General features: G+C 40.4%; 1 protein-coding gene across 4 annotated transcripts in view; it reads left to right on the top strand.

The window, feature by feature from the left end:
* Ctnnd2 (catenin delta 2) overlaps positions 1–24270 on the top strand; it is an 856033-nt gene that overhangs the window by 496609 nt on the left and 335154 nt on the right. For all 4 annotated transcript variants that reach the window (XM_047555397.1, XM_047555396.1, XM_047555400.1 and 1 more), the window contains 2 exons: positions 5211–5405; positions 18126–18381. In XM_047555397.1, the coding sequence (XP_047411353.1) occupies positions 5211–5405; positions 18126–18381 (451 nt within the window). The remainder of the gene's footprint in view (positions 1–5210; positions 5406–18125; positions 18382–24270) is intronic.

Raw genomic sequence — 24270 nt, 5'->3', positions numbered from 1 at the left:
AAAAAATAATAAAAGAAGGGTCTGGGTTTGTGGCTCAGTTGTTAAGTGCCCCTGGGTTCGATCTCTGGTACCAAAAAAAAAAGAAAAAAAGAAAAAGAAAAGGTGCTCAGTCATTGTAATCGGCTGTAGTATGAGTCTGTGAAGAGTCCACATACTTACTGGCACTTCCTTTAAAAGGCAACATAGGTCGAGTGCAGTGGGGCACACTTGTCATCCCAGTGACTCCGGAGACTGAGACAGGAGAATCACAAGTTCAAAGCCAGCATTGGCAACTCTGTGAAACTCTGTCTCGAAATAAAACATAAAAAGGCTGGGGATGTGGCTTAGTGGTAAAGAAACCCTGGTTTCAACCCCCAGTGCCAAAAAAGACGCTAATAAACTGTCTTCTATAAATATTGTGAAATGCGTCTCCTACAGAGGTCCTTTGCTGTCACAGCTGAGTTCCTGTCTTTGAGAAACATATAGCTGTTCCTTCAGTGTGACTGCCTCTCACCTTCTGTAGTTCTCTGTTAAAACACTGGATGTTCAAAAAACCTTCTTGACCTTGGTATCCAAACAACCTACCCTCCTGGTGCTTTGTCTCCTCTCCCCCTACCTCCCTCAGTGCCCTTATCCCATCTGCCTGGATGTGAGGACTCACTCACTGTCCAGGCTAGGGACATCTTCTGTCTTGAGCATCATGGTGCCCTCATCTCCAAGGGGGGCTGCCCAGGGCACTCTGTAAGTGTGTTGAATGAATGAATGAATGAATGAATGAATGAATGAATCAGTATGGTTTAACTGGCACAAATAAACAATTCACATAAAATCTAGCATATAGAAATGTAGTTGCAAATAATCCCAAAAGTAATAAATGTTACATTTTGTTGGTCAAATGTAAACACAGTTTGTTGGATTCTCTGACCCAGTGAAAATGCAGTGTGTAAGATTGGCAGCCTAGGCAGCGAGTTGAGCTTCAGCCCTTCAAACTCATCTTTATTTTCCACGTCAGGATCTTCCTGCACATCTGCCACTGACTTCCGACTTGATTAGCAAGTGTTTATCATCATTAACATGAAGGATTTTAACTCATGTCTTATTTCTTTCTAAAAAGAATTTTACCTTTCCATGGTTATTTTAGCATCCCTGCATTCTTTCCAATTATCCATTGGAATTATCCAACAGAATTTTTTCTTAAAAGAAAAAGGATAAGATTTACAGTCTGCAATAATATTTAACAAAATTATCAAAAAATTCTTGGTCATTTAGAATAATTCAAAATTAAATATTTAGTTGTTTTTGTATTTGGGTGGTTTATGTTAAGAAGTGTTTGATTTTTTTTCAAATCAAAAGATACATATGCAAGAGCTGACAACATTTCTTGAGGCTAAGATTAAATGGCATGAGAACTCCTGATTTGTTAAGTTGCTTTATCAATTGCACAACACTTTTGTGTATGATCTCTCTTGTCTCAATCCTCCAAACTCCTGGGCTATACAGATGCATATATTATTATCTCTGTTTCACACTTGAGGAAACTTGGTATCAAAGGATTTTGGTTATTTGCCTTGGTTCACCCTGCTGATTAGAGACAGATGATAGGCAAACTTCATGTCTCCTTATTTCAAGTTCTTTGAGCAACACTGACACACACACATACACACACAAAAAAAAAAACCAAAAAAAAAAAAACCAATAAATTAGAAAGTGCCTTAATGTTTCTGTTTACTTTGAAGTTTGACCATTATACCTTGATACCCTGAGCTCTGTCTCATGTACAGAACTTGATGGTGAACATGACCATCAAGCTTGCACACACCAGTCCAGGTGCAAAGGGCAGCCAGGATTGAATGGTGTCAACCTGGACCCAGGGATAGCCGTGGCCTACTGCCCCTCCTGCTGTTCAGTCTACCCAGCTCTCTGAGCCCCTGACGTGCCTCCCTCTCTCCTGACTTGGGACTGAACCCTTTCCTCTTTCCTCCCACACCAAGATCACAGCTGAGTAGTCAGGAGTCATCCCAGCATCCAGGGCAGGGCAGTGAAGAGATGGCTCTGTGGTCCCATGATAGTTGGTAGATCTGATTCGGCAACTGCCTTGGACCCAGTCCAAGGTCAGCTTGCATGCTCTCCTGAGGGGGTTCTTAGTCTGCAGGAGCTGTGACTACATAGGTCACATGGGAATTCTAACACTCTGTAGGCTTCTAGCACCACAGTCTTTCTTTAGCCTGGAAGCTAAGTGTTCATGTTTCACACATGTGTCTTTGAAGCCCTTTCAAAATCATGTTGTTCATGAAAATTGCCAATGACTGAATTCTCTAGCCATTAACTTTGTCATGTGAAGAGGAGAAATAGGAAGAATAGAAATACATGATAAAATTGAAGTATTAATGCTAGAACTGTTGCAGAAATTGGTCATGAAGTGTTGTATGGACACAGCTATTATTCTTGCAGGATGTACGTCTTCTGTGTCACAGGAAGTTGTTCAGTTTTTCCCTTTGGCTCATCCATGTTTTGATTATGTTTTTCCATTCTGCTGTTTTGAGCCCTCGACTTGGTCAAGGTCAAGTTCCCGGAATTATTCTTTACCAGCATAATAGATGAGAACATTTGACCTTGACGTCTATGACATTTTTAACCAAATCAGAATTTCTTCAGCAATTTTTCTCTTCTTATGATAGCATAGTATATGGTACTTAAGACCTACTGTAAATAGGCCATAATGGTGATGGAAAATTTTTGCTAAAGAAAAGTACATTTTCTTTGAATTAGCAGATACATCTTAGTAAAATTTCAGTACATATTCCCAGAAGTGGTTGTGTTGAGAATTGTTCTCTCAAAATTGCCCAAAGTAAATAGATCTTGTGAGTATGGATCCCATGATGCATTCTTCTTAAGCAAGGGTAGTAGAAGATCCCTCGGCCTCTCTTCTTTCCCCCAATTCTTTTTGTCTCTCTTCTAGCTTATAACTGTATCTATCCACATGATACTGAAATGTGATCACAATGGATCAACAGAAGAAACAATGCTCCTTTTAAAATACCTTATCTCCTTTGATGCTCTGCATAATGCTTAAATATCCAACTATATTTTGTGCAAGTATTTTCACAGGGAAATACCATGAACTTATAGTTTTAACATCAGCATGCTGATGGAAGAAAAATATACAGCATACTACTCAAATTCTTAATAATTTTATGATCATATATTCATTAACATTAGCAGATTGAAATTATGATATCAACAGAGGTAGACTTTACCTCTTGGTTAGGACCCCATGAATAATAGTACTAATAAAAAGTTCCTCATGCCAAGTAAATGCTTGTGACAAGAGGATCCTCACATATGCCTGTGATCATGTCACCATGTAGAAGTCCAAGCAGTTCCTTTAGATGTTTTTTGAGATTTAGGATGAGGGAATGGTGATAAAGTTACCACTCTAGATCTGCCAGTGATGGTTAACTTTTATTTAACTATACATTTGGGTATAATCATTACTTCCTTATTTCTACATGTCTGAATCCTTAGCAATGCTATCTGAATCTTCAGGAGTAAGAATTGACAGCAGAAGTTCAAGATGTGTTGTACTTAAATATATTCCTGGAAAATCTGAGCTGGAGATAATATTCAGTGCAGTGTTGGCATGTGACAAATCAGAGGCAATGAACCTAATTATGCAAAACAATTATTTCCAATCTATCATTCATTTCAACACTATCTAAATCAGAAATTATTTAATTACTACAAAGGGAAAGGTAAGGATCTTGCCTGCCCTACTCCTTTCCTTTCCTCAAAGCAGGCTGTGCTTTTTATTAATATTGCATTCATAGCGTTCTCCACATTGCTTCCTCATCCGGAAATGTTGTTTTCTGTTTATTTATATTCAGAGCAGTGAGTGCTAAATATATCAGTAAAACATTTATCTGTCAGCAATTTCAAAACTTTTGAATGGCTTTTTCCTCAAATATACTAGATGAGAATATTCAAATTCCTTGGTCATATGTTCCTGAAGAAGCAACCCTATCTTTGCACATTTGAAGATTTTGGCTTGTTGGTGTCCTCTGGGGAAAGCCTGGACAAGTAGGAGGGACATAGAACCATCCAGATACACTGTCAAGGTCAAGGAATCCCAGCCCTCGCATGCTTTAGACTGCCGTGGAGAGCTGCAAATTTGGCCAGTAGGAATGGCAGTTGGCAGTTGAATTCTGATGTGCCAAATGGGTACTCATTTGAGGGATTTAACTGAAGGGTCCTTCTCAAGCCAGCTGCACTCTCCTTTGGTTCTTGTCTATGTTCTCTGGTCATCATGGTAGACCACACCTCTCCATGCTGCCCAAGTCCATCCCAGGCCCCAGGTCCCCTGACATTTCTCCTCTAACATTGGCTCTCAGCATCTTCCAGCTCAGCACCTGGCCCTCATGCGAACACGTGTTCTGGTGTGCAGAGGTCTCCTTCTTCAAGAAACATCCACAGGTTCCCTGCTTCAAAGCAGCCTTTCCTCAGACCATGCAATGAAGTGTCCCAAATAAGGACTCACAGATGCTAGAAACCAAATGATTTGTGGCCTCAATTTTTAAATAAACCAGTTAGTGACATCCATTTGTACCTTTTATCTTAGGGAGGTCCGCTAAATGCAAACGCTTCAGGTTTGGAGAATCAGAGTAAAAGAAAATGTAACTCAGAAAACTTTTTCTTTAATGTCTACTTCTCTTAGGGTTTCAGGTGGCTGTCCCTCAAATGTTTTGACTCCTCTGTTGTCCAGGGAAACACTACTGATGGAACACATGCCTGTCTGCTTGTCAGGAATCAAGATGGTTTTGTCCTTGTGGCTCATTCACTTGCTCTTCATTTACCATAATTTCTGTTGTACAATTTAGGATACGAGGACTCTGGGTAATAAGAGGTTTTTAGAATCCACTGCCTGCCTGATTCCTTTGGTGAAGAAGCCAGTTACATTCATCAGGCTGTAAGAAAAATGATGTTTCCCCAGTTGGGTTCAGTGTGGATTTATCTCAGAAGCATTATCATCCTCACAGTGATCAGCTTTGGGAGCAAAGCAAGGCTGCTGGATGACATGATAAGCTGATCAGCTTGATGGGTTGCTGCCATTTTATGGTATTCGTTTGATTTTCTGCACATTTCAATCATTCTGTCTCCCCCCAAATTCAGATATTCTTGGATAAAACACTGTGAATATTGGCTGAGCTTTAATGTGCCTTGTTAATTTATTTCAGCTGGGTCCCGAGCCTCGTACAGCAGCCAGCATGGACACCTGGGCCCTGAGCTGCGGGCCCTGCAGTCCCCAGAACACCACATAGACCCCATCTATGAAGACCGTGTCTATCAGAAGCCCCCTATGAGGAGTCTCAGCCAGAGCCAGGGGGATCCTCTGCCGCCAGCACACACCGGCACCTACCGCACGAGCACAGGTGTGTATTCAGGACCCTGCTGCCAATTGACAGGGGGTGGGCTTCCTTGGGAGCTTAAATATTGCCCCTAAATCAAAGGTGTGCATGTGTGTATGCCCACGTGTCTGGGTACCCGCTTCCCACCAGCATGGCCACCTGCTTCTACCAGCATGTCTGAGATGATGATGGTATAAACAGAGTGTGACTTCAATTTAGCCAACTGTGTATACTATGAATGACGGAAGTACAATGGGGATTAGAAGCCTAATTTGTCAAACAGGAAAATTGAAGGAAGCAATACTGATGTTTCATACCTCCTTATTAATTTACCTAATGAATATAAGTACTCCAAGAAAACACAGCCATTACACAGAACATAAAATGCAAATGCCTGATGATCATAAGTGTTTTTTAATGGTGTCATCTACTTATTTGGCAAGCTTGGGGGAAAATATTTACTAAAAATGTAGCATATTTTGGAAGGCACACTTGGAATTTGTTTCATACACACTAATAGGTTGAATCATATGAAATTATTGTTTAAAGGTCTGATGCTGTCAATTGCATATGATTCAATCATCTCTATAGCTCCCCTGGATTCAATCTGTTTTGAATTGTACAAAGTCAAGGCCACATGAAGAAAGACAGGGTTGTCCAGGATATGTGCCTATTTGGAAAATAATTGATCTAATGTCATGATTACCGTGCTAGAGGACACTTGCATTAACTATGAAGTCAATAAAATTGAAAACCTCTTGAGAATTGCACTTATTTTAGAGTCTCACATAGCCAGGTAAACAGAAAAGAGGATGTTGCTGGTCTGCAGAACAGTAACTCCCTCCTTTCCTCTGATCACATGAGTGCTGGCAGGGACTGAGGCGCAGGACAGCTGGTGATCTGGTTCAAAGCTTGGCAAACAGATCTGTGTAGCCTCAGAGTATTGTAATGTCTGGTGACCACTAACTACAGTGTAGCAATTTTGTTAAACTGCATTATGATACTAAATTACACGTTTGGAAATCAAGACAAGCTAAGCTACTTTTATAGTTGATTATTGATATTTACATTTCAGTATTTCACTGCATCATATGAAGAAAGACACAAAACACTCTTTATTTCGCCTCTGACATTGTAAATGCCACCCAATGTTAATAATATGTATCTTGGTTTAGATGAAAAAGATTACCCATTTATTCTTCTGTCACATTTCTCTCACCTTCAGTCTGCTAGGTCTACTTGAACATTTCATTTTTCCATATAATCAACTAAGGTAATTTTGTTTCTGTGTACTCTTGTCAAGGAAAGTAACAATTTCAGTGACATTCAATACCTAATTTAAATAAAAACTGATGGCAAAAGAGAGTTATTAATTCTCTGTTGTCTATGCATATGCTCTTAGAATTATCTCTTGTTAATAAACTTCTAGGGGGTTTCATGAAAATTCACTACAATAATGAAGAAAACTTAAGTCCTCCATATCACACTGAAGACAGTGTAAGGCTCACACTTTATAAAAACAAACAAAATTAAACTAGTATTTTCCCTAAGCCTGGAGTCAGCAAACAGTGGGATCCAGCTCTGCCCCGGGTTTAGCAGCACTTGAGAGTTAAGAATGACTACTCTGTTTAAATGGTGGGGGAAAGATCACCAGTTGAATAATGATTTGTAATACGTGCAGATTTTTTGCGTGGAATTTGCATTTCAGTGTCCATGAGAAAGCATGGATGGCAGCCCCACCCTGGCGCTATGCCTCTCTAGCACCACAGGGGTGGAGTTGAGAGGCTGCAAGGACACCAAAGGCTGGCAAAACCAAAAGTACTTACGCTCTGGCCCTTTGCGGGGAAACTTTGCCAACCGCTGCTCTGTGGCATCAGTAGGGAGCCATTCTGAGTAAACGAGTGTTATTCTTTCCCCCTCCTCTGAGAGCAAGGACAGTGGCCTCCAAATGCTTCCAGGGGAAGACCTGTGTGACCCAGGGCTTTGCCAGTAATACCATGGCAGAGATCCACCAAGGTCGTGACATCCGGATGTCTGAGGCCTTATGCCAGCCTCCACCTTTGAACTTGAGACCTTCCTTGAATTTTAAGGAAATGGGTGGTTTACGCAATACTATGAAAATTTCCAGTGCACCTGGATGGTCTTTTGAGAAAACAGGTGGAGGAGGAGAAGCCATCTCACTTCAACTCCTAAATATGAAGCCACAAGCTCTTTCTTCTGTACCTGCCCGGGTTGCCCCTTGGCTATACCTGAGTCATTTCATGTTCTCACATTTTCTGAGCCAGAAACCATCTCTATCAGAGCCTGCAAGTTTGAGAAACTGTCTTTCATATATTTATATGTCCTTTTCCTTAACAATTATAACCATTCTGTATATATTTTTGTCTATCTAGTATAACATATACTTAAAAATTAATACTACAAAAATAGAGATAAAAAATAATGATAAAATAGCTGAAGGAAACATTCTCAGGTAGCTTCCCCACATCTAGTTGATCATCTTTCCGTGTCCGGTCCTATGTTGTGCACTCCCCGGTGCTGGAGACCTCTGGGGCAGGCCTCAAAGAGGCTCCCAGGGATGGAGAGCCTCATCCCTCGGGAGAATTGGACAGGTCCTTACGAGGTCTGTTAGAGCTGAGTGTTCAGGGACACTGGTTCTTAACTTGGACTGGTGACTGAGGTGGGCAGTGAGTCTTACCTTTCTGCCCCCAAATTCTGGACCATCATCTAGAGTCCCTTTGGTTGGATCCCTTAAGCCTTTCAGACAGTGCTTCAGGGAGAGTGGGGCAGGAGCTGGAGAGCCAGTGGTTTCTCATCAGTGGATCAACTCTTAGGAATGAAGATGGGTACTTACACCTAAAGATTGGTGCATAGAATCAAGCATGAGAGAGAATGATGTTATTCATACTGTGGCAAAAGCCTGCATACACGGCTACTTTCAGGAATGTTCTAGTTGCTCTGATCATATTTACTAATCCCCAGAACAATGCTAGAACAGAACTGTTATTATGATGTGCACTTTATAGGTCAGAAAACGGAGGCACTGAGATGTTGAGTGATTTGACCAAGGTTGCACAGATTGTGTGGAGCCAGCCTTTAAACCTTTGCTCCCAGACAGTCTTGCCTAAGACCTTGACCTTGGTGGACCCTGCATTTGTAAATATCATCATTTAAAAACATTCAGCTCCACAGATGAAAACAAGCATATATTCAAAAGCTATTATTTGATTAAGAAGAACTGTTGAAGACGTTGTATACTAGATGCTCTGGCCCAGTCAAAGAAACTTAGAATCTGTTCCTTCCTTGAGCATATTTTAGAGAATGAATATGAAAAATTAACTGGTAATGGATGGTAAATTTTAAAGGATAACTGAATCTCCCAGATAAAATCAAAGGCAAAATTTTAATGAAAACACTGAACAGCACATTGTGGGCCTTTGTCTCTTTGTTCTTGTGCTGGATAACATATGACTCAGGATGAGACTGTGCTATACACAGATTGAAGGGTCTAGTCGCCCTGGTCTCCTGCTCATGTCCTCTGACTGTCCACCTGCTCACAGGTGAGCCTGGGCATGGGCAGGAGTTGTCTCCACTGGCCACCTGCTGGTGTCCAGTGCTGCATCTGTACTCTGTACCTGCCAGGGCTCCTGAGCATTGCTCTGGATCCTGTGGTTAGTCTCTCTCCCCATCTCTACCCCATGCTGACCTCATCCCTGGGCCTCTCTGGCCCCAAACACCACCAAGGCTAATGTGAATAACAGACTGTTCTGCAGCGGGAAGATTTGCCGAGAGCTGACTACACAGAGAACACCAGAAAGCATCTTCAGACACTGAAGAGACAGGCTACAGCTCCCCAATCTACCCCACCAAGAGGGATGTCCCAGGTGGCATGTCCCGATGCTCAACCCATCGCCTCTCCCTACCTTTGTTCTCTGCTGCTGTAAGGAAGCAGCCCGTGCCTGCTACTTTCTAAGGAAGACAGTTTAAACCTAGGATGACATTATGTCTACCTCTGGGCACTTGGAAAGCTCCTCTGGGGTTTCTTGCACCATAAAGCTACCATCATCACGTTAGGGACCTCATGGACCTGTGTTTAGGAACACGTAGGTCCATGTGTGAGGACTGAGATGCCCGAATCCCTCTCCCCGTCTTTCCTCCTCTGCAGCTTGTAGATGGTGAAACATCCCGACAGGCATCACTATTTACCTAGGAATCGACTCTATGGTCTGAAGCTGAACAGGCTCAGACTGTCAGGGGGCATGTGGCTGAAGGGGTCTCCTGCCCCCTCCACAGTCCTAACTCTTGTCATGCCACTGCAGCTGCTTCCAGGGGAAATGTTCATCCCCCACCCGGCCCAGCAGAGGCTGCAGGCTGTGAGGACAGTTCTGTGGTCCCAGAAGAGCTGAGCAGAGACAGAAAGACAGCAGCTCACCCCTGCCCATGGACAGGAAGTGAGGAACAGAAGCCTTGTGGTGGCTCCAGGGATCTAGTTTCCTTAAAGGCAGAAGAAAAGGTTACTTGTGTCTTAGCAGTGGACCCTGGTCAGCTGGCTCTCAGAGCTGCCCCATCACCTGATATGAGGGCTGCTCCTTTCTTATAGGACCAATAAATGGTGTGGGGAGATGGCTCAGGAGACCACCGTCCCCGGATGGAGAGGCAGGGTTTTGTGGAGCCCAGTAGCACTGGCTGGTGTGCCTTGGCAGGATCATCAACCCAATGTCAGGGTTACCTGCCTGCCCAATGAAATAGAAGGCGGCACAATTTTAACTAAGGTGTCTGTTTAGATGGCACACACATTTCTTCTGAGGTGAGGCTGTCAGAACCAGAAATGTACAATCAGGAGGACATCAGGACAAGGAATGTGCTGGCCTCATGCATCACTTAGGGAAAAGTCTATTAAGTAGGAACTAAACAGCCAGAATTTCTATTTCCAACTCAAACATGTGCTTGACAGTCAACTTGGAAGTCATTTTATCAACACAGACATTTGACTCTGATACTCCCTGAACACATCTTTGCAAATGAGTGAAAACGACCCGCATCTGCCATGATGCCAGTCCTGGGAGTTTATTTTGGATAAATGTGACTTTATGTGAGAAGTGGCACCAAGGGTCCCTGAGGCAACTGTCAGCCTGTAATGAAGGAGGAATTGTTTTTAGCAGGCTGCAGGGAGAAAACCCACCAAATATCTTCCTAGGGTGACAAGTACTACCACGTGGAAAGAAAAGAGATGTGAAGAAAGTGTTTTTCAGAAAAACCTCAATTCTCTGCAAAAATAGCCAATAGTTTGATGAAGTTGTAGTGGGATTACATAAGACCTTTGCATAAAATCTTCTTATTCTTCAGTTATATATAAATATTAGTAGCAAAAGACTTTTGATTAAAACTGTAATTTGAGTTCACAAAAATGTAGATTATTAACAATTTGTCAATTGTTCTTTCTGGCTATAAAGTCAAGTACTTTTCATTGGAATAAGTTAAAGAAAGAAGATACTGTTACCTCTCAGATAAAGTCTTTGCTGTTTTGTAACATAGGGTGTAGCTAAGTGGTAGAGAACTTACTCAGTGGTCACAAGGCTCTGTGTTTGATATGCAAGACCAAAAAAAAAAAAAAAAAAAAAAAAAACCTGCCTTTTAAATCCAAAAGTCAGGGACACATTATCACCCAATTGAAAATTATAAATGATAAATATTGTCAAAAGAAAACTTCCAGTTGCCCAGTTGCTTCCTTATATCAGTTCACTTAAGATGGTATAAATAAAGTGTCTATTTATGGCTCAAAGAAGGCAGAGTATTTGATGACAGAACAGTTAATTGATAAAATTCAAAGACATGGAGACTCATAATTTTGTACAAATGGATGTTGAGGATAATGTTGAGTGACCAGCCTGGAGACCCATAACCAGTGCACTCACTTTGTCCTGGGAGGTGGACCCCAGTCTCCTGGGTGCTCACCTCACCCTTGAGTTATATCGTAAGCACAGCAACGTTGACAAGAGTAAAAGCCAAAGAGCAGGTGACAACTGAACACTGAATGGGGCTTCGTGTAACGCTATAAGGTGGAACTTAGGAGCAGATGACAACTGAACACTGAACGGGGCTTCATGTAACGCTGTAAGGTGGAACTTAGGGAGAATCAAGACACTGCCAGAAGATACACCCCCTGAAACCATAGCCACAGCCACTTCTGCCCTTAACACCAGATATTTTCTATAATTATAAGACTGTAAAAGTGCTAGAATTTACTAATATGACCGTTTGAATTCTTGGAAATATTAAATTCTTTAGAAAAATGAGTAAAACAAGACCAAGGTCATGGTTGCACTTGACATGGAAATGTTCGTTTTCTAGTATAAAAAGGACCACAGCACCACTGGTCCCACATCTGCCAGATCCCAGGCTCCATCCCTGATTTTCAGGGTCTCAGCCAGTTAAGATACTTCGTTCAAACACTTAAGCATCCCGGGAGTGTCTTTGGGGCTTCTTATTTAGCATGTGGACATTTGGATGCATAATGAATATAATAGGTCTTTTCATTATGACCACATACTGTCAAGTACTTGATATTATGTCATTTAGTGCTTAAGAAGATGGAGCAAATTTTTTTTCCTGGGCTACTCCTGTTCTTCCGCCCCTGGTTCTTGCACCCAGTTCTGTCTCCACACGGGTGAGGCCCATGAATAATGCATCTCTCTGGCTAGGAAACCTGCTCATGCTTCCCATGCAGTCTCTCCTTGCCTTCCCCTCTGGTCCTGTGACAGGTGTGAAAGACCCCTTTATCCCACCCCAGGTGAAAGAAAGAGTCCACCTTGAATACATGAGCATTCCCCACCCAACTCCCCCATTTCCATTTTGATGGAAAATTTTATCCAAGGATGTTCCTTCATCCAGGTCCATTCTGTTTTCAGTGGAGTCAAGTTTTGCTGTTTCCCTCTGAGGAAGAAGCCAATGTTGAAATAACACTGTAGATTCTGAGGAATACTAAAAGGGGGTGAATTGCCTAGGTGATCGTACTTGACCAGGCACACAGTATATCTTTTGTAATCTTCTTAGGCTTTTCTGCCAAACACATTACTCTTCAATGTGCATGAGCTATATTCACTGAACACACCCCCGTGTCAAGTGCCCAGAGTATATTAGAGGGGGAGAAACAGGCAGAGACTGGGGTCAAACTGAGTTGGAATCCAGTCTCCGCCCACTGGGTCCTCCAGCTGCTCACCTGAGAGATGATGAGGTGGTATAGGTGTAATGGTACCTGCCACCTGGGCTTCTGTGCTCAGTAAGTGAGGCAGTGTGTGTAAGCTCCTTACACGATGGCTGGAACAGCAGGAAGCTCTGCTTAAATATTGACAATTGCACCCTTCTTGTACACTCAAAACTGAAAATGTCAGAAAGATGACCACATTGTCATCACAGAATTCTCTTTACACACACTGTAAATTAAAGGCCAAATTATATAGCATTGAGTATACATTTAAATATGTGCAAAAAGCATATGTATATAGAATTAGACATGATTTTTTTTGCTTTATCCATTCAGTTTACATTATACTGTGCATAGCTATAACATTAATAACATAGTAGTCATCACTACTATGTATCAAAATGATCCTATTTCTGTTCATCATTTGTTGATTTTTTTCCTTTGAATTTATATCATGAGTACCTAATGAAGAACATGCACTTTTATATTCTTCAAGCATTATAACAAAAGAAAACTGTAGAAACTGTTCAGGAGAGGATTTTATTTCTTTTTCTCCTTAAAATACACCTCCGATACATTCACACGACTTGCGTAGTTTGTGAACCACTGTTGTGGGACTGTTTGCTCTTTGCTGATGTTTTCAGTACCTTCTTCCTCAATAAAAGCAGTGAAAACAATATCGACACTAATAATAATCTTTCCATGACGACTAATCATCATGTCTTCAATGCTTCTCCCCACAGAGATAATATGTGAAGTTGAGAGATTCTGTTAAGTTTACCCTTGACTATTTTCCCAGTGAGTTTAGGGTCAGCTTGTGCCATGTACAGAAAAGTGGGAGACACTTACAATGCAGCTCCTGAGGGCTGTGCTATAGGGTAAGCTGACCTGGGTACTGAGGTTCTTAACTCTGCTGTGATGGTCTTGACCTCTCTCTAAGAGCATGTAGTCCATATCTGTCACTTAAGACGTGTTTTTTCTGAGCTGTCTTTAATCACCTTTGTATTAATCAAGATCGCACTTACAAATGTGTGCTATGCTTTCACATTTGTCTGTGTTTGCAAATATATACAAAAGTAAAGCAAATAATATAAAAAGAGAAATGTTTTCTTCCTCTTTGTCTAACCCTACTTTACATTCCTCCCAACAAGGTTCTCACTGTGTGCTCAGATTCTTGTATTTTTTTCCCATGCTCTTTCCCCTTTTCAGTAAATAATGCTTGTCACCATCATTCATAAAGCAGAATGTTTCCTTTTATTTAAAAAAAAAAAAAGATGCCTCGCCTCCTCTTTCAACTGTAACAGCTAAAACATCTCTTTGTTTTTCCTTGATGAACTGGGGCTTTATTTGTATAGCTGTACAGAAAACAGACAGATAATTTCATGAACAGCATAGGTGATGTTGGTGTGAAGTCAGCTGCAGAAGCATCTCCTGCTCGGTATCCCCAGAGCGATCAAAGGTACTGTCCATGGAGTTGAAGAGCTCACCGAGGGGAGGAGGCTGTTTGCAGAGCAGGTGGGGAGGGGTGTGTTTGCAGAGCTGATGAAGCCCAGGCCCCTGCAGATGTTTGCCTTGAGGGGTTCATTGGATGGAGTCATCCAAGAGGAGGTCAGCGGAGCTCAAATAAGAGACTTGTTCAGCTGTACAGAGATTAAGGGGACACGTATTGAAGGAAAGTCCAATAGCGCACCAGTATTCATTTATCCTTATTGATGGACAGGCCTGATTTGTATAACCCACACCAAAACCTGAAAAATCCACCAAAAAGGGGAGAGCTTGAACCCCAAACATTGTAGTATTCACCCCCATTCCTTATGTACAGTCCTTTCAGTTTCAACATTTTAATGCTAATGCTAATAATAGTAGCTTACTTATTTAACATCTGCTATACGTTAGGGGTCTATCACTTTTCATGTACTCAAAGTAAACCATGATCCCGTGAAGTCATGGAAACATTTTTTATGTATGATTTTTTAAAAATAAGAATTTTATAGTTACATCACTGATATTTGGTTTGCAATCAGTTTGATCCTCATACATTTTTTTCTGTATGATTTTAGAATCCATTCTTTAATGTATATGTCCCCCACCCACTGACATATTGATATTTTCTTGCATGGATCAGTCTCACATTTGTTTCAAGTTAGCAGCACCAATTTGAATTCTGACTTTCTATTTCAAAATTTCCATCACCTATCTTATTTCTTGAGACCTAAAAGAAGTTTCAGTCGTGTATTTGGGGTGATACTTTTGAAGGGCCATTCATTCAAAATTTAGGTGGCATTTTTCTGTATATTTCTTCTGTTTATTGGAGTAAATTCAATTTAGTGAGAAGTTCTGTAAATGAGTTGACACACCAATTTGTAATAATTTTTGTCAATATAATACTATATTCTGTTGATTAGTTCCTATTGTAATCCCACCTCCTCTCTATCTTTAGCAGATATTTCCCTTAGTTTTAGACTTCTCATCATTTTTCCTAAGTTTTCACACCATATGGGATAATTCAGTAGCATGCATCTTTGAGGTTTTAAACCTGGTCCAACAACCGTGGTGGTCATAAGCAGAGAATCTGGAGACAGGCTGACCACAGGGTTGAGTTCCTGTCCTATCAGGTCTCAGCCAAACCTCGCCTTGTGATTTCATCTCTCTGTGCCTCAGTTTCCCATCTGTAAAGTGAGAGTGACATTTACCCTCTGCTCGGCTCTTGGAGGATATATGGGTCCACACGGTCACCCAGGAGCAACTGGTCAGGAAAGGACCTTGTGCCCGTGGCCCTTGGTGCAGTCCCTTTGTCTGATAGCATTGAGTTCAGCAGTGGCGATGGTGGTCGCTTTGCCTCGTTTGTTTAGCGTGTTCTCTGATCTGGATATTTGATGCTTCTCCTGCATTTCAATCAAGTGGTGATTCGATGGAGCCACATGGTTGTCTGGACAGTTTTGGCACTGCACCTGGAGAGCTCTGCTACCTCATTCAGTGCCGAGGACTGTCTGAGGCTGGAACAGGAACTCAGTTCCCTAACTCGAAGCAAAGCTGCACATGAGTTGATGGCATTGCCCTGGAAAAGGTCAAGTACAAGACAGACAGGAACCTAGTAACTTCCTGAAACTCTGCTCCACCCTTTCTTCCTTCCCATCCCGAGTCGTCGTTGCCTTCCTGCTTCCTTTTGATGGAATTTCACACCTGTGTTCACACTGTGATCCCGCTTCTCGTCTTCAGTTTGGAGTCTGCTCTTCGGCAGTGCTTGTCCTGAACTCCCTCGGTCACGTTATGCGTTCTCTTAACTGAGGAGCCTTTGAGAGAGTGTGAGGGCACTCTATTGTTCCATCTCTGTTCCTCTTACACACGCACGCACACACATGCACACAACAATAACACTGTGTTCTCTAGACCTCTGCGTCGTTTCCTGGTCTCTGCACTCTGTCCTCCTTTCCTGTCAACCATTGTGTATAATGTATTAATAATGAATACTTTGGTATAGATGAGGGCTTTTGTCTGAAAACCATTTTCAGCAAGATTGAACATTAATATTTAGTTTCCTGAACCAAAAAAAAAAAGAAATCCACTTTGAGAAAATGTCAGGTGTGCTTAGTTTTCTCCTTTTGCCCTTGGTTTTCTGGCCAGGTTATCACAACTCTTTTTTTTTTTTTTTTTAATATTTTTAGTTACAGATGGACACAATACCTTTATTTTATTCATTTATTTTATGATGCTGAGGATCAAACCCACATGCTAGGCAAGTGCTCTACCACTGAACTACAGCCCCAGCCCTATCACCGCTCTTAAAGAAGGTGAAATTTTGTTTACCTTTGTGCACTTGGCTAGATTTTAGACTACTTTAGCCATCACATAAAGCACATTGTTTAGAATTGTTAAAATGTGAGTTTTAATTAGACATCTTAGTAATAATTTGGAGAAATTATTAATACTTAAGAAATTGACTAGAGCCATAAAGCAGATTTTCTGATTGTGAAGGTGATGTTTATTAATCTAATCTGATTGTTCTTGAAACTTATACATCAGGGCAACCCTCATCATTTCAAAATACTTCTCTAGGAATAGACCCACTTTCATTTTCATTGTGTCATTTTATCATGTAATCTAATTTTTGGTTATGGTAAGATCAAGTGTTGAAAGTTCATTGGAAAAGGGAAACCCTGACTATATTTAAGAACCTGTTCTGTTTTAGAATAGATTCCTCCAATTCACTTAGCAACTTATTATCACTTTAACACAGTTTTCTTCCTTCCTTCCTTCCTTCCTTCCTTCCTTCCTTCCTTCCTTCCTTCTTTCTTTCTTTCTTTCTTTTTCTTTTTCTTTCTTTTCCTTCTGTGCTGGGGATTTAACCCAGGCTTCACACTTGCTGGGCTGAGCTACACCCCCAACCTTTCCTTATCTTTTTTAACAATTACTTCTCCATGTGACGTGTGTTTGGTGTCTGGTATGGCATATATTCCCTAATGTGAGAGAGGATAAAATAAGCTCTGAGGCATGCTCAAGAAGTCAGAGTTGTAGGTGGGATTTATAACTAAAATCTAATTCCACTTAGAGCAATCATGGTATCAGTGGTCATATCTGGACACTGGCTGTAATTTGGAAATATTCTGATGCATCGTGCTGGACAGTTTGTGGGTGGGTATTGATCACAGATGACAGTGGTTGGAGCAATAAATAACTCACTTTGTATTGGTCTGAAAGGTGCTAATTTCATTGTATCTATCAAACTTTAGAGGTTAAACATTTTGAGAACCAGATAAAAATAATGACATAAACGATCTAAAAAGAGCTTAGGAAGGAAACAAAAAAAAATGAGGTTCTGTTTGGAAATAGACTGATGTTAGTAGCTGGTGCCACGTCCTCTTTGGAACAGCCGAGTCCGCCCATCATTCTGTCTGCCTGGCGGTCGGGGGTCCCGTCTCCCACAAGCCTGCCCTTCACCACACACATTTGTACCTGCCACCGCTCTGCTTGAGAAGGAAGTACATACACATCTGCAGGGAGTTACTATACAGAAACTGGAGCAGCCCCCGTGGGGTGCCTGCTGCTACTCATGGGAATATGAGCCCCCCTGACTCACACATCCTGGCCTCCTCCCTATTTTCCTCTGTTCAGGGAAATCAGCTCCATTTCTAAATTTCTTCCAAGCCCTTCATGACATGCATGCAGTGTTACCTGAATGACTGCATCCCAAATGCCCTCCTCTTCAGCCGTGAAGCTGTGCACCTTCTGGAATGTTCCCTAGACTGTGGCACAGCTCACCTTTCAGTTGAACGCCCCTGCCCTTGGATATCCATTAGCAATGTACGTGTAAGGAACGGACCCTGCCCAGTTCATGTAGTGTGGGTTTCTGAAATAGCATGCTGATTGTCATTTGACTGGATAATATTGACTGTGTGGTTCAGCTATGACAGATTAATTTTTTTTATTCTTTCGAACCCCTATTTTTTATGTGTGTAATGTTCCCCCCTGCCTAGACCTGGTTAACCGTTTCTGTGAGCAGGTCCTCAATTTTTTACTTTGTCCCTACTTTCCTGTCCTAGCCCCATCTTCCCCCGGTGTCGACTCCGTCCCCTTGCAGCGCACAGGCAGTCAGCACGGGCCGCAGAGTGCAGCCGCAGCCACCTTCCAGAGGGCCAGCTATGCCGCCGGCCCCGCCTCCAACTACGCGGACCCCTACCGACAGCTGCAGTATTGTCCCTCTGTTGAGTCTCCTTACAGCAAATCCGGCCCTGCCCTCCCGCCCGAAGGCACCTTGGCCAGGTCCCCGTCCATCGACAGCATTCAGAAAGATCCCAGGTGGGTACAACCCTTTTTCTCATACCTGTGATGTCGGAAGAGGTTTTATAACTGGTTGGTGATTCAGTAGTATTATACTATTTTTCCATCACTGAAGCATTCATGTCACTGGCTAAACAGGAAAGAGGTGGCTTTACTTGGGTCTTGTACTTTTCTTTGGAATATGGTATTCACGATGGATCCCTAGGAGGTCATGATTCAATAACAAGAAATAATGATCGCAAAGCCACGTGCAGTGGTGCACACATGGAGTCACATCTACGTGGGAGGCTGAGGCAGGAGGATCACTTGAGCCCAGTTGTTTAAGACCAGTCTGGGCAACATAGCAAGACCCTATCTCAAAACAAAACAAAACTAAAGATCTTTTGATGAGAACAACTTGCAGGGATGAGGTTTCAGCCATTGAGAGATCAAGAGGAGCGCTCTGTGATGCAGTGGAAACTAGGGCAGGAGAGGGGAGGTCGTGTCCCTTGGCTTCCAGTGTCCTGGTCTAAGAGGTGTGCTTTTGTCTCGGTGGACCTAGCCTTTGTCACCTTGTGTCTTCCCATTTATCACAGTGTAAAGAGAGCACCTCCCAAGTTATTCTAAAATTATAAATTTAGAAATTCCATATGAACCTCATTTGTCTGTGTCTGAGAATAGATGAAGCAATTTGGGGATTGATAAAAACTTGGACATAGTACATTAAAGATATTGTTGTCGTGAAGTGTGTTTCTTTTTCCCTTTCTTTCTTCCAAGAGCCGCAAAGGTTTTAGTGATGTTCTACTTCTGAGGTTGCAATTTACTCCCCGTAGAGTAAAATGATGTTTTATTCATAGCCATTGGCTTTATGCAGATAGAGCCCCATAAATACATATCTGCATCTGTGAACATGATAGAAATGTCAAATTTCTGGTACATCTTTATGGAAGGGTATGTGACTTGACCCTGGTGGGAAACTTAAAATTTGTCTTGAGGAATTTTCACTAACAGAGCACACAGATTTCAGTGTACTACATTGAGAAGTTTGCATACACTCTTTAGCAAGAAGAAATCAATTCTACAAACATAAAAAGCAGAATATTATCGTCTATGGTATTCTTTGAGACAACTACTTTAGTACAGATCAAACCCACTTGGAAGGTTCTTGCTAAATACCATATTTGTTATAACCTCCATTATACAATTCAATTGTAATAAATGCTTACTCTTAAGGACTACAAATCAGAAATATACTTACATCAACAGTGCTTCCTGCCCTGGTTTTCTAGATTTTCAATGTCAACAGCAGTCTCAGTAGTCCTGGTCCTGAATTCTACCCTAAATGTTTAAGTATTCTGAGCATGTACCATTAGAATATTCTTAGGAAAATACTTCTACACTCTATTTTCAAGTAATTTTTTTGAACATGCAACTGAAAATATGTAGAAATACAATAGTAAACCCTTGAGAAATCTGAAGCAGGAGAATATATCCTTGAATTGGCTTGCTTGTATTTAACAGTGTATATTTCAATTGAGAATAAACATGTTATCTCTAATGGAAAGGCTTTAAATTTTCATATTAGGGAAATTTAGATTATAAGAAATAAATTTTTATCTCTCTAACTGCCACTTAGCTTCTGTATTTCATTCGGTATTTTAAATACATTTTATTAAATGGCATACCTTCCCATTTTATATTACTGCCACATTTATAGTCTTTTTTTCTTCTTTCAGTATATTGTCATGGCTCTTACCTTTCAAGTTATGGATTATGTCACTCATATTTATTGAGAGCCTGCTATAAACCAGAAAGAGTAACACCAACAAGAACTGTTAGAGTGAATAGGAGAATATTGGCTACGAATCTTTCGTGGGTGTTAAATTTATATGCAAATCAGTGCTACAAGAATTATAAGTTCAACATTATTTTTTAGAATGCTAAATATTGGCCTTAAAAATGTATAAATTCTGAAAAATACATACCTTCATCCTAAGCTTAAGGATGCAGACAAAACCAAGCCATATCTAGAGCTAGAACTGGATTCATGTGGCTCAATATACAAGAGGTGAATAAATCTGACTTTATACAAAATGGAGCATAAAGTACAATATTGTCTTCCTTCTAGATTTGTTTGATTTTTTTTTAACAAAGGAACATGTCAAAATGTTCTTAGTGGAAACACACGCCAAATCTGATGTTCAAATCTAAAATGGTAATGCTTATTTCAAAACATAATTTTTTTGCATTTTCCTTTAAAACGAATTTTTATTCTTCATAAGCAAATATTGCCAGAACTAGTACACTTAACTTCTAAGGCTTGAAATTGTTTACTTTTTATACTTCACATTATGACTTATGATTTAAACTTTTTCAACCTTTTGACTTTTTTCACACATTTATACCTACGGGTACCGAAGAGGATGGGTCAGAAGTTTGACGTATCATTAAACACCAAACCATGTAAGCCTCTTTACCATTACAAACAGAGGTTTATAGCACATGACAGTTTTGGTCTGTTTTCATATGTCTTTGATAAATCCTCCTTTGCGAGGTGTCCCACGGGCAGTGCCTTGATTAAGAAGCATGATGTGACTTTGGGATGGTCACCCTGCAGCAGGTGGGCACGCAGGCCAGTCAGTCCACTCTGCAGCATGTGTTGGCATGAATATTTTGCTTCTTTACCAAAAATAGAAAGGAAATGGAAACGCTGTAGTAAGGTCTTTGTCATTTTTCAGAGGAGGGGTGGGTGTAGAGAGGGGTTTGTGGATGGAGAACCTGGGAAGAAGGAGCAGCGCTAACTCTGCACTAGGTATGTGTCTCTGCTGGGTTTTTTAGTTCTTTTTCCATGTACGCCGTTTTCACCTTATTAAAGACCAGTATCTTTTCTCTTTTAAGGGGCTATACTATTACTCAGGGAGAAGTTTTTGGTCAAATTTGTTATTTTAAAATACGAATTTGGAGTCAGGAGAGCCTCAATCCATTCGTTGAACTTTAAGCCAGAGACACCATGTTTGCTTTGAGTTACTGAGTCACGGGATGCAAAAGGATTGTTGAAAGGTTGGATTTTTCCTGTTGATGGTTGGCTCAGTTATGAGGATCTGTGGCAGAATTTTGGTCTTTTTTTGCTTTTAACTGCCCTAATCAGAGACACCAACTAAAGAGTGCACAGAAGCCAAACCAAAGGGTTGGTAAAATCCAGTTTCCCTTTACAAGTTGGTGTTCACTGGGAAAATAGTTTTATATACATATAAAATTAACTTTACAGGAATGTTTTGTTTTTAAGATGCCTTTATTTTGGAATGGTTTGCTATCATCCATGTGACTTTCCTAAGGATTATTGACAGAAAAAATACATATCTGGATGCTGTACCCAGTATTAAGTCTTATATGTTCCTGTTTCTGAACATGTGTGTCAAATACAAATTCTGAGATTAAATTATATGAAAGAGGTGTCCGTGGTGTCAGGAGTCTTGAGTTGTAACAACATTTGTATTTTGAAAATGTGATTAATGAAGTAACTAGAATAACATATAGCAAGACTGATATTCCAGAGTATTGAGGATATAATGAGTGTTCTTGTCTACAGAAGAAGAGAAGCTACAGCCAAGACAGTTCACCAATGTGATGCATAAATTATAGCAGTCACAGTATCCTTTAATTATGTTTGATTAATCCCTTTTCAGGGCGTTGTACGTCTTGATGTATGCTATCTCAAAAGCAATTTTTCACACATGCCAAAAGAAATCTCACTTGATGCAAATGTGATTTACAATATAACTTTTCTTTTTGTTATTTATCATAACGGAAAAATGCTCTAATGGCATATTTTTAATGCAGATACTGGACCCAAATTAGCAACTGAATTTTCAATCAGTTCATCAAATATATTCTCCATGGAGTTATTTTAAGTCATAGACTTGATCCATAATATAAAAATAAGAACTTTTAAGGAATTATCTGTATATTTATTTTTTCTTTTTAAAATTTTTTTGTTCTAATATGTTGTTCATGACAGTAGAATGCATTTATCCATTTTAAAATTATTTATATTTTTAATTTTTTACAGATTGCATTTTGATTCATTGTACACAAATGGTGTACATCACTTCATTTCTATGATTGTACACGATGTAGATTCACACCATTCATGTAATCATACATGTACATAGAGTCATGATGTCTGTCTCACTCCACCATTTTTAATACCCCTCCCTCTTATTTCCTTCTACATAATCTAAAGTTCCTCCATTCTTCTCTCATTCCCCACCCCCCACCCCCATTATATATCATTCTCCACTTATCAGGGATAGATCATACATAAATGAATCTCTCATTTTTCTGATTATACAATTTGTAGGATCACATCGGTCAGCACTCATATATGTACATGAGGTAATAATGTCTGTTTCACTCTACTATTATTCCTACCCCACACCCCTTCCCCTCCCTTCACTCCCCTCTACCTAATCTAAAGTAACTCTATTCTTCCCTAATGCCTCCCCTCTTACTGTGAATTAGCATCTGCATAATTCAGAGAAAACATTCGGCCTTTGGTTTTCTGGGTTTGGCTTATTTTGCTTAGCATATTCTCCAACTCCATCCATTTACCAGCAAATGCCATAATGTCATTCTTTAAAACTGAATAATATTTAATCATATATATATATATATATATATATATCACATTTTATTTATCCATTCATCTGTTGAAGGGCATCTAGGTTGGTTCCATAGCTTAGCTTTGGTGAATTGAGCTGCTATAAATATTGATGTGGCTTTGTCACTATAGTATGTATATTTCTACTGTATTTTATTTGCTATTTTGAGGTATTACTGAAAGTTATTATGGACATTATATTTTTGGATCTCATTAAATACTATTGCTTCTAAATATTTTATTATTATGTAAACCTCAGTAAGAAAAATGTTTTTTCAAATGCTGCTTTTTTATTATTTGACAGTTTGCAACTCCCAAACACATAATATGTGGTGAATTGAATGTTCAGGAAGCAAAATATAGTGTTAAAATGCTAGATGATTTTCAATTTTTTCCTATAATAACACAAAACAATGAATATTTTTGTACAAAATATTCTTGTCCATTACTCAACTATTTCCTTGCATTAAATTAAAAGAGGAACTACTGGTTAAAAGATACACATTTAAAATTTGACTAATTATTACCAAACTGGCCTGTAAAAAGCTCTATCAACACAACCTCCCACAGCGACAATGGCTCTTAGCAAATCATTTTATATACAACAATGTCCTGGGTGAAATAAAATGGGTTCATTCTGCAAAATAAAAAAGAAGTGAAGTTTGAAAAATATTTTTTAAATCTTATGGGTTAAATACTCACTATTGCTGTGCAGTTGAAGTTATCATGTACCTTCAGTAACATTGCTGAAATGTTTACAATAAAACACATATAATATTCTTCACAGTCCAGTTCACTTGGGTGATGAATCCCTGGGGAGGGTGCTTTTAACTCAGATGCTCAATACTCCTTTATTTAACTGGAACGTCAGAGGGGATTCACAGTGTTGGGAAACAACCCTGGAAGGCACTTACTCCCTTGGGCCCATAGCAAACCCACCACCCTGTGTGGATGCTGCTGGCAACTGGACACTCACTTCCTGGAAGTAAAGTGGCCACTCACCTCCTCTAGACTCAGCTTACTTGTTTTCTTTGAGTCATTCAGATCTCCCACACATCTGTATAAACAGCTACAAATCTGCATCTCTTGTAAACTCATCCCCTGATCTTGTCTCCGCCCTTTGAAGTCACATGAGAATGTGCCTAATCCTTCTCTAAGAACAGCAGTACTGAGGTCCCACCTATGCCCAGGACTCCTGCCCCTGTACAAGCTGCCCTCATCCTAGGAGCTTCGAGGTAGCCCTGCAGGGGTCAGTGTCCCCCCAGGTC

Source organism: Sciurus carolinensis, chromosome 6, assembly GCF_902686445.1.
Source record: "Sciurus carolinensis chromosome 6, mSciCar1.2, whole genome shotgun sequence".
NCBI classification, from domain to species: domain Eukaryota; kingdom Metazoa; phylum Chordata; class Mammalia; order Rodentia; family Sciuridae; genus Sciurus; species Sciurus carolinensis.
The sequence above is the reverse complement of the archived record's forward strand: the minus strand, read 5'-3'. Positions and strand labels throughout refer to the sequence as shown.